We start from the raw sequence: 9,794 nt of genomic DNA on the forward strand, positions 1-9,794 counted from the left end.
AGTTGGTGGGACAGAGTTTGGGGGCAAAGGGTGAAGAGGAAGCATCTGCCAAAATGCTCCTTACTCAGGGACAGAATCTAGCTGTGCTGTTCAGAGTATCTCAAGGACTTCGTGCATCAAGCTTCACCTCCGGCTGAAGACAAGGTGTCTTTGGCAGTCTCCTCGGCAGCCGGCTCTCAGATTGCTGTCTGGCAGAGAGCTAAAGCATCTCTTTGAAGGAGAGCAGCTCTGGCAGTCTGCATTGGATATGCCCCTAGAGTCACCAGCAGCACACACCTACCCCAGTAAGCTGTGCTGGAGACCTCTGTCACGGGCTTCGGGTGCTGTCTCACCCGCCTAGGCACTTACAGTAGCAGCCCAGCCACCATGAAATTCAGAGAAATTCGCAGGTAGCACTGCATGTGAATGGAAAGTTGGGTCTAATCCATGTGATTCTGACTAAAAAGGTTTGTTTAGCGCCAGACTGCTTGCCAGCGGTATCTCGTGCCCTTTTTGAACTCAGCCTGCTGGAAAACAAACCCTCCGGGGAAGAGGAGAGATCAGGAAGGATAAAGTGCCTGCCCATGCAACTGTAATTCCCGCCGAGGAAGCCGCAGGCACACACTGTGCCCATTGTGCGGAGGTAACCGGACAGGAGGAAGGAGGGGCAGCTCGGCCCAGCTCCGTGCGCACCCGAGAGGCCACGAAGCGTCTGCTGGCCCACGGGCATCGCCGATCTTTGCCCCGGGCAGCGTGCGGAGCCAGGCCGGGCTGCGGGCAAGGGCGCTGGCCGACAGCCTCGGCGGAGCGGGAGGCAGAGCCGGGGCAGGGCACGGCACGGAGGGAGGGAGGTCACAGGCACAGGCTGGAGCCACTTCTGCAACAGGCTGCAGGCAGGCGGGCCCCGCGCCTCCTCCCGCCCGCCAGCGGGGACACCCGTGCTAGTGCGGCAAACACCGAGCGCAGCGGGGCCGTGCGAGTCCTGCGTGGGCTCCGGGAGAGCCCCCACTGCACGGCCCGACCACCGCCCTTCTGCTCCCCGCTCCGGTCCCCCGGCCCCGGGCGGGGAGAGGCACTGTCACGCACGGACGCGAGGATGACAGCCTCCGTCCCTGAGCCCCCCAACCTGTCCGTGCCCCCAGGGCAGCACCTCCCCTCCTCCGCACCCAGCGAGTGGGCACGGGCCGTTCAGCCAAGAGCAGAGCGGAGCTGTCGCTGCCTCCTCGGTCACACCTCACCCTTCCCCACGGCAGGTGCAGAGCGAGGCTCCCCGCTGCCGGACAAGCAGCGACCCGGGTACCCATGGGGGCCCCCGGCTGGGACGGGGGATGCCGCACGCCGCTCCCCGGTGGGAGACGAAGGGACAAGCGCCGCTCCCGGCGCCCGCTCTCATTCCCCAGCGACCCCGGGAACTTTTTAGCGGTGCCGCAGCCAGCTCCGGCAGCTCCCCCGAGCATTCCCCTACAGACAGGCGGCCGGTACCGTGCACACCGCCCAGCCGCCCCGCGGAGCGCCAGACCCACGCGTGGGCAGACCCCCGCCCGCCGCAGCGCTCGGGGAACGACTCCTTCCCGGGGCCCCCCAAAACTGACCGCACCCCGGCTGCTCACCCGGTGCCAACCGCGTCCCCGTTCCGGACACCCCCAGCCCGCCCTTACCTGCCCGGCTGCTGCCGCTGCCGCCGCCGCCGCTCCTTCAAACCCTCGCCCCGTCGCCCATCGCCCGCTCGGCGCTCGGCCCGGCTGGGCTGGCCGGGGCGGGGCGCGGCGGGGGCGGCCCCGGAAGCAGCGCGGCAGCGGCGGCGCCATGGCGGCGGCAGCAGCTTCGGCCCGTGCCCGCGGAGCCGGCCCGGTGTGGCGGCTGCGCCTGCTGTGCCAGCGCTACCAGGAGTACGTGAGGCGGCACCCGGCCGCCACGGCCCAGCTGGAGGGCACCGTGCGCGGGCTCTCCTACCTGCTGCCAGGTGTGGGAGCGGGGAGCCGGGCGAGCCATCGTCCCTCCGGCCGGGGTCTGGGCCGGGGGGCGGGTGCGGGCACCGGGACCCGGCGGGGAGCGGGGCTCCCCCGGCTCCGGGCGCTCGCTCAGCCGCTCTCTTCCCTCCGCAGGTCGCTTCTCGGACTCGCACGCGCTGTCGGAGCTGGGTAAGTGGGCAGTGGGTCGGGACCGGTGCTGTGCCCTTGCCCGGGTGCATGCGGGTCTTGCTCCCCGGGCCCTGCTTTTGTCCATGGCTGGCTGCATCCTCGGGCAGCTCCTGGGAGGAGTCTGCACATCTTGCTGCCCTCCTTCCCTCGTCCCTGTCGGGGACAGAGGCAGCAGGGCTGGTTTTGCTTGCTTCCTGTGCATCCATTCTGCGTTGTTCTCTTCCTTTTCCAGTGTACTCTGCCTCCAACCTCCTAGTGCTGTTAAACGACTGGATTCTCCGAAAGGACCTGCAGCAAAGCCTACCAGTGGTAAGGCTGGAGTGTGTGGGAGGAGGATTTGGGACACATGCTTTCTTCCTTGCAGGAGCTTTCAGGGAGTGTCTTTAGAAACTTAACAGGTCTTTGCTGTGGCCTCTCTTTGCGGTCAGGTATGGAGAAGCCAGAGGCAAGCTCTGAATGCAAGTAAAACAGCAGCCCTGTCCCGTAGCTCCTGGCTTGGAGGCGTGGCCGGAGCACTCCCTGGACCACAGAAATCAGGCCCTGACTTGCAGCAGAAGCTCTACAGGCTTTTTTGAGAGGCTCAGAACTTGAGCTAGGTAGAGGTGTTGATGAATAAACCATTGCTGTTTGCACAGCAGTGGCTCTGGAGCACTGAAGCTCTGATTCCATCTGTCAGACTCTTCCTTTGCATATTGTATTGAGTAAAACAAATGTAAGTGCCTTGCTACTATGTCTGTCTTGCACGAGCCCCAGGCTGGCTCTCTGCATTGTTAAACCCTTTGGGGAATGGGGAAGAGGTTTATTTTTTCCAGACAAGGCTCTTGTGTTACAAACCTGCCCAGTGTGTGGGTTGGGTGTTAGCAGCTCCCTGAATGGAGCATCAGATATGTAACAAACAGAAATGCAGAAGACTTGCTTTCCTGGTTAAAGTTGAATAGAATTTCAGCTATATTGTCTTTACTGATGCTTTTCAGTGGATCACACTCTGTGTTTGGCAGCAGTAGTAAGTTCCCATGTGGAGAGCAGAGACCTAGACTGGAAGAGCTGCTACTTTCTTGGGGTTCATGTCTGAAATCTAGACTGATGCTGTGTTCAGCCAACATTCACTCAGGTGGGGCTGTGGACTCTGGGTCCCCTTCTCTCTACTCCAAGCACACTCCCTCATCAGTTCTATCCAGAGAGGAGGTTGTCTTGTGTCTCAGCTCTGGGATGAGGAAGAGGGCAGAGTTTTGCTGTGTAGCTCAGGCACAATGCCACAACCCAGGAGACTATCCTGTTGTGCCAGTTAGGGTAGAGGCAATATAAAACACAGATGTGATGTTCTCCCTGTTTTTGGAGTAGTAACTCCATGTGATACTGTGATGTCTTGTGCCCCTGCTTAGAGGTAGATAAGTGGGCTTGTGTGTAGGCTCCAGTCACAGTGGACATTGCTTTTTGTTTCTATAGCTGTGACTTCCAAGGCCATCTGATGCTTATATCTGAGGGTCCCACCAGATTGGGCTGTGTTTCTGCCCTCTTTAACTCCCGAGCAGAACCTGCATCCTGTCCCCCTCCTCCCCTCTGTGTTTTGCAGTCGCTGCCCCAGCAGAAGCTGCTGACCTGGCTGAGTGTGCTAGAATGCGTGGAGGTCTTTGCAGAGATGGGGACAGCCAGGGTGTGGGGGGAGATGGGCCGGTGGACCATCATTGTCCTCATCCAGCTGGCTAAGTAAGTGCTGCGGGCAGAGGGGAAGGGGCAGCGTGCGCTCGGAAGGGGGACCTGGAGGGTGCTCCATAGTACCCCGGAAAAAATCCCACACAGGACTGAGCTGCCAGTCCCTGAGGCTGGGGGAAATTGGAACCCCACGGTGTAGTGGATTCTGTGCCACAGAAGGGAGCACTTACATTTCTCACCTTGCCAGTTGCTCTGAGGAGACCTGAGCGTTTCCCTCTTCTGTGGAAGCCATCTCTCCAGTGTAACAGGAACCCAACTTCCACGTGTCTGTTCACAGAGCCATCCTTCGTCTCCTGCTCCTGCTGTGGTACAAAGCTGGCATCCAGATGTCTCCTCCCATCGTGCCACTGAACAGGGAGAAGCAACAGCCTCTCCACTCTCAAGGTGAGCCCATGGTGTTGTCATCATTGGCTTGGTGCCTTGCTGAGCCACATGTCTTGTCCTGCTAGAATTACTTGTCAGAGCAGTGGCTTGTGCAGCACATGGAACCATAAGGTGTCTGTACTCAGGGCTGAGCTGTGTTGAACTTTCCATCCGTTGCAGAGGACGAGTTAGCTTAGTGGTAGGGTTGTCTTGCTATCTGGAAGGAGGGATGGAGAATTCGAAACTGGGAATTTCTGGCTGAATCAGGCTGCATGTGCCCTGGTCTAATGATGAGGGAAGAGGCCCTAGACCTGGGCAATGTCAAGCAGCAATTCAATGTATTGCTTTGCAGCCTGACCCCTGTGGCTGTTTTCTTCTGCAGGCATGGAAGACAACTCCTCAGGGAAGGATGAGACCTATGTTGGCCGGCGTTCCAGCCGTGTTGTGCGCTCTCTACAGAGCAGTAAGTAACTGTGCCTGCTTTTCAGCCTGAGCTGTTCCTGCTCTGTGCCTCCATGGATGACATGGGTGTGAGCAGTAAAGGGTAGAACCTTGTATTGGGACGTACCTTGCCACTCACTGGGCCCACTGTGGGTAGGTGGGGGTATCAAAGCAACCAGAGATGTGCTGCAAGGCTAGCACTTAAATTGTGTTTTCTCAAGTGAGCCGTGCAACAAAGACGGCTCTTCTTCATGGTTATGCTTTGAGGAGCATGGATCTTACAAGTACCTCTTCAAGCTTTCCTGTTTCACACCTTTAGTGCAGAAAGCAGGGAAACATGATAATGAGGTGTCCTGTTTTGGGCTAGAATAGAATTAGTTTTCTTCCTGGTAGCTGGTACAGTGCTGATTTTTGGGTTTAGTATGAGAATAATGTTGATAACATGATTATAACTGATATTGTGGGTTGTTGAGAAGTAGTGGTTACTCTCAGTCAAGGACTTTTCAGTTTCCTGGGTTCTGCTAGTGAGGAGATGCACAAAAAGTTGGGACGGAGCATAGTCAGCATGGGTGACCTGAACTGGCCAAAGGGATCTTCCATACTATAGAACGTCATGCCTGCTGTATAAACTGGGGAAATTGTCTGGGAGAGGCTGTTTGGGAATGGGATGGGCATCAGTCTGGGGATAGTGAGTGGTTGTACATCACTTGTGTTTCTTGAGTTTTGTTATCTTCCTTTGCATTATTGTTATTGTTATTTTTATTGTTGTTATTATTATTTTACTTCATTTCAATTATTAAACTGTTCTATGTCAATACAGGAGTTTTACCATCAGTTTTTCTGATTCTTCACCCCATCCAACCTGCCGGGGGGGGTGAAGGGCCATGGGACAGCTGGGACAAAGCTTTTATTTGTGTTAGTAACCATACCTGCTTGTTTCAGCCCCGTCCCTGCAGTCCCGGCACTGGGGGTCCCCCCAGCAGAGGGAGGAATCGCAGAGCCGAAGAGCTGAGGAGATGAACCAGCCTCCCACTCCTCTGGGTCTCCAGGAAACCATCGCAGAATCCATCTACATTACCCGGCCCCTGCTCCACCGTATCCTGCCCTTCTCCGTGCGGGCTCCCGCCGCTCGCGGGTGCCAGCAGAGGGCGCTGCGGGCTGGGCCCGGTGCAGGGCAGCGCCTCGCCTGCCGCTCCCGCGCCGCTCTGCTTGGGCACGGCACTCGCGACTCTTCCCTTTCTTTCACTTTGGTGCCTGGCCTCAGCCACTGGAGCTGTGGGTGAAAGTCCTCCAGCCCTTTTCCCCGGGGCCCCCAAGCCCTGCCTTAGGATGTACTCGCTTGCACTTGGCAGAACTTTGTGGGTATGCAGGGGATCGCTTCTCTGTGTGCCTCGTTAGGAATCTCTCATCTTTTCATTCCTTGACTGTATGTTCCTAGTATTGAGTTTAGGAGTATGGGGCCAGAGATCATGGAAGCCCTGGCTCCTCTCGGCAGTCCTGGACATCTCGAGGTCAGTCTGATGAAGAGTCTTTCTTGGTGCTTGGATTGGTGGTGGCTGAGCATCACACTTCCCCATTCCCCAGTCCTGGGCAAGCCCTACTGAGAGAAGCATGCACCAGGGCTGTTCTTTAGCTTGGAGATTGACACATCTTCTACAACGCTTCCAGTGCTCTCTGTTCTGAGCTGGTGTGGGCTGCTCTGCATGGAGCTGAGAATGGAGGGCTTTAGAAATCCACTTTCTTTTCCCTGCTGGCTGCTTTTGCTGTGACTTAGCTCTCTGCCCTCCTCCTTCTAGTCTGAGTTTGCTGAGTGATCTGAAGGACCTGAACAGGCGAGAGCGGGCAGAGCTGAGGCGACGAACCATCCTGCTGCTGTACTACCTGCTGAGATCTCCTTTCTATGACCGATACTCAGAGTAAGGGGCCCTTGCTGGGCTTTTGCTGAAAATTTCCCCTTTAACTGAAATAGCATCAGGGGACTGGGTGAATAGATCTGAGGATGTGTGGGTGCCTCTGACCAGGTTAATTGGAGCCCTTGTGTAACAGCTGCCATTGCTGTTTGTGTGTTCAAGAGCTGGGGCAGCAGATGTCCAGCTGGACTTGTTCATACTCTCTCCCTTTCTAGGGGCAGGATCCTCCTCCTTCTGCGCTTGTTGGCTGATTATGTGCCTGGAGTTGGCTTCATCACACGTAAGTGGGTCCCACTGTTATATCCCTATTTCTATCTGATGGAGAAAAATGAGGGCTGTTGGGAACATTTGTCAATTGGTTTCCAGTCCAGGAAATGAACTGGGAAGTCCCTAGACAAGTTAGCACTAGAGCACCCTGTGTTGATGCTTGACTAATTTTTAAATGCTGAAGGAAAAGATAATTGCTTCCTGGCTTGATGACAGTAGTAAGCCTCTGTGTGCCCTGAGGCTGCAGAGCTTGGTGTCTGTCACCTAGGCCTGTTCTCCTGGGCTTCTGTTCTGCACCTGAGTTGGTACACCAGTGCCCCAACTTGGCAGCCATGTTCTGAATTCTTTTCCTTGATCCCTAGTCTGCGGTGTGGACACAAGGGGTAAATGGGTGCCTGGAAGTATTGAACCAGGCAGAAAATCAAATTTGACTATAAATCAAAGGGCCAAACCAGCTCTGTATTCTAGTTCTTCACCAGAGGATCCCTTTATTATAGGCCAGCATTTCATTTCCCCCTACTCTTCCCCTGATGATGTTAATCCTTTTGTGGAGTGATTCATGGCAGTGATGTGACATTACATCAGCCTGGCATCATGGGATTGCCCTTTCTTTGGAGAGGTCACAAAGCTGGCTAGCTCAGGAGCCACTTCCTCCAGTTAGTGATTTCAGAGAGGCTTTGGAGCCTGCATTAAGCCCTGTGCAGCGTAAGCATTTTTGCTCTACAGCAGATGGTTCTGTATTTGCACCTGCTCACTATTGCTGAGTTATCTTCCTTCTTCCCTGTCACAGCAGTGTTCTCCTGACTCTCTGCATGTGGGTTTTCCCCTTGCAGATTGTAGACCCCCTTTCCCACTGGAGTTTGAACATGTCAGCTCCAAAGGACAGGTTGGTGTCCCACGCCATCCTGTGCTGACCATGTTTCACGCCCCTCTTGGTCCTGCTATAAGCTCTGGCACCACATTGCAGTGTTGCCTTACATCTTGGTAAAAGTAACTGTTCTAGTCTTGGGTCCGTCTGAATTGTGTAAGTGGAGATTTGGGGTTGTTTGGATCATAATGAGAAGTGGGGGATATGCCCCATAGACGCACAGCTTTAAATTGTTGCCTTTCTACATGTATGATCCCTCTGTTCTCTTGTTTCAGGACCACTGATGGATTACTTGCCTGCTTGGCAGAAAATCTATTTCTATAACTGGGGCTGATAAGAAGATGATTACTCTCTGCTAAAATCATGGCTGGACATTCCTAAGGAGTGCAAGCAGACTGGGGGAGGGATGTTGATAATGTCTAATTTTCAGTTAAATCATAAATGAGAAGCTCCTGTTCTGCAGAGCGAGGACGGGGTGTATGTGATTTTTTTTTTAACAGATCTAGACATGAATGATGCACACTAAATGTGTGGGGAGACCCTGGCCACTTATTTTTCTGGACCATTCTGTGGCTGCAGTGATGGTGATAGGGCAACCTCTTTTTTGAAGCACTTGATTTTTCTTCTTTTGTACAGCTGCGCTGTAATAAAGCCAGGCAGCGTAGTGGTTTTTTGGAGAGCACTGTCTCACATGTCAAGGTGCTGAGGTTGACCCACAACCTGCTTGTGTTGGCCAGGCCTGGCCCATCTGCTTGGAGCAGATTTGTCTGTCAAATAAACTGACTGAATGGAGAGAACTGAGCTGAAGAGCCTCTGCCTCTTTGAATGAGATCCCTTGTCTCTGGTTGCCAGCAGGTCTCTCTTTGTCAGAAAGAGCAGCTTTTGCAGTTGTCTACCCTGGGATACTCGGTCCCTTAGAAGCCTTTTGCTCTGGCCTGTGTCAGTCACATGTTGCTCAGCTGATACAGCCTCTGTAATTCCCAGTGCTTGTCTCAGCCCCCAGAGTCCTGGGGCTCCCCCGGGGGTACACAGCAGCAGTGTGCAGGCTGCTTTCCTAGCACCTAATGTGTGTTAAAAGGGTTTGCAGAATGGCTGCCCGTCAGTGCTTGGGGGCTCAGCCAAGGGCAGAGGAGAAGTGATTAATTCAGCAAATCTGCTGTGCCACGTACAATAAAGGGCCTAGCAGAGGCCTGTGTTACTGAGATGAGATGCAGGGGTCTGTTTTTGGAGAGTTTGAGAGGAAGGCACAAGCAGGTGCTGGGGGACAGGGACAGCCCTGGAGCTCTGACTGTACAGAGGGACATGCACCAGCAAATGAGGGCTCAGCAGCTGGCAGGGCCCAGGCAGAGGCAGCCCAGGACCCGAAGGGGACAAGGTAGGAAGGGACAGCAGCAGCACCTGGGAGGGGCCACGTCCCCTGCCCCACCCAGCAGCTGTCCTGGGCAACCAGGGTGGCTCCTCTGTGACCTCGCTGTGGAACCAGTGGAACCGGTCAGTGTGCACCATGCTGTGCTGCCTGCTGCTCCTCGCCCTGCTGCTGGGGGCTGCCTTCCCACAGCCTGTGTACCAGAGGTGATGGCACTTCCCTCCTTCTCCTCCTCCCTGCCCTGGTACATGCAGGTACCCAGGGCCCCTGACATGGGCTGGGACTTGCAGCACCAGACCTCAAGAGCTGGCCAGACTGGACAGAAGATGCAGTACATGGGAGCTTTTGTGCCAGCCTGGGTAAGTGCTGTAGGACCTTGGCTCACTCCTGGCCTTTGTTTTCTTCTGTAGGGAGAGCTACTCAGTTCCTGAGGATTTCTCTGCTCCCTTGGAGCTTCCACAGAAGCACTTTGGCCTGGTGGATGGTACAGTGCTCTCCTTGCCCCTCTGAACCCCATTTCTATAGGTGGGTGGCTGTGCCAGAGCTGAGCCCAGCCTCTGTGTAATCTGTGCCCCCAGATTACGGCATCAAGCCCAAGCAGCCTCGCTTCAGAACACAGGTGGCCCTGGAGCGGCCGGCGCAGCTGCGCAGAGCTGGCAAAAGCAAACGCGACGGGCTGGACTTGCTGGAATACTACGAGGATGGGCGCCTGTGAGCCAGCGTGCCCCCGTGCCCACCACAGCCCA

At 55.6% G+C, this 9,794-nt stretch overlaps 2 protein-coding genes across 2 annotated transcripts; both read left to right on the plus strand.

The window, feature by feature from the left end:
* The first annotated feature begins 1,765 nt into the window (after positions 1-1,765).
* Positions 1,766-8,483, plus strand: PEX16 (peroxisomal biogenesis factor 16). Its single transcript, XM_014881960.2, has 11 exons — positions 1,766-1,942; positions 2,085-2,120; positions 2,353-2,429; positions 3,694-3,827; positions 4,111-4,217; positions 4,579-4,659; positions 5,580-5,732; positions 6,076-6,148; positions 6,434-6,553; positions 6,763-6,827; positions 7,958-8,483. Exons 1-11 carry the CDS (start codon positions 1,786-1,788, stop codon positions 8,014-8,016), a joined length of 1,062 nt encoding a protein of 353 aa, XP_014737446.2. The 5' UTR covers positions 1,766-1,785; the 3' UTR covers positions 8,017-8,483.
* Positions 8,374-9,763, plus strand: FREY1 (Frey regulator of sperm-oocyte fusion 1). The gene is made up of 4 exons (XM_088166588.1): positions 8,374-8,381; positions 9,009-9,254; positions 9,459-9,532; positions 9,627-9,763. Exons 1-4 carry the CDS (start codon positions 8,374-8,376, stop codon positions 9,761-9,763), a joined length of 465 nt encoding a protein of 154 aa, XP_088022714.1.
* Positions 9,764-9,794: the final 31 nt, after the last annotated feature.

The sequence above is a fragment of the Sturnus vulgaris genome, chromosome 6 (assembly GCF_052056855.1).
Source record: "Sturnus vulgaris isolate bStuVul1 chromosome 6, bStuVul1.hap1, whole genome shotgun sequence".
NCBI lineage: Eukaryota > Metazoa > Chordata > Aves > Passeriformes > Sturnidae > Sturnus > Sturnus vulgaris.

Bases quoted from the DNA above. Each gene is read 5' to 3' on its own strand.
- PEX16 (XM_014881960.2), top strand. From the start codon at position 1,786: ATGGCGGCGGCAGCAGCTTCGGCCCGTGCCCGCGGAGCCGGCCCGGTG. The intron at 2,121-2,352 runs GTAAGTGGGCAG...TTCCTTTTCCAG, and splicing joins GCACGCGCTGTCGGAGCTGG to TGTACTCTGCCTCCAACCTC. The intron at 5,733-6,075 runs GTATCCTGCCCT...GTATGTTCCTAG, and splicing joins TACCCGGCCCCTGCTCCACC to TATTGAGTTTAGGAGTATGG.
- FREY1 (XM_088166588.1), top strand. The intron at 9,255-9,458 runs GTGATGGCACTT...TTTCTTCTGTAG, and splicing joins CCACAGCCTGTGTACCAGAG to GGAGAGCTACTCAGTTCCTG. The intron at 9,533-9,626 runs GTACAGTGCTCT...CTGTGCCCCCAG, and splicing joins GCACTTTGGCCTGGTGGATG to ATTACGGCATCAAGCCCAAG.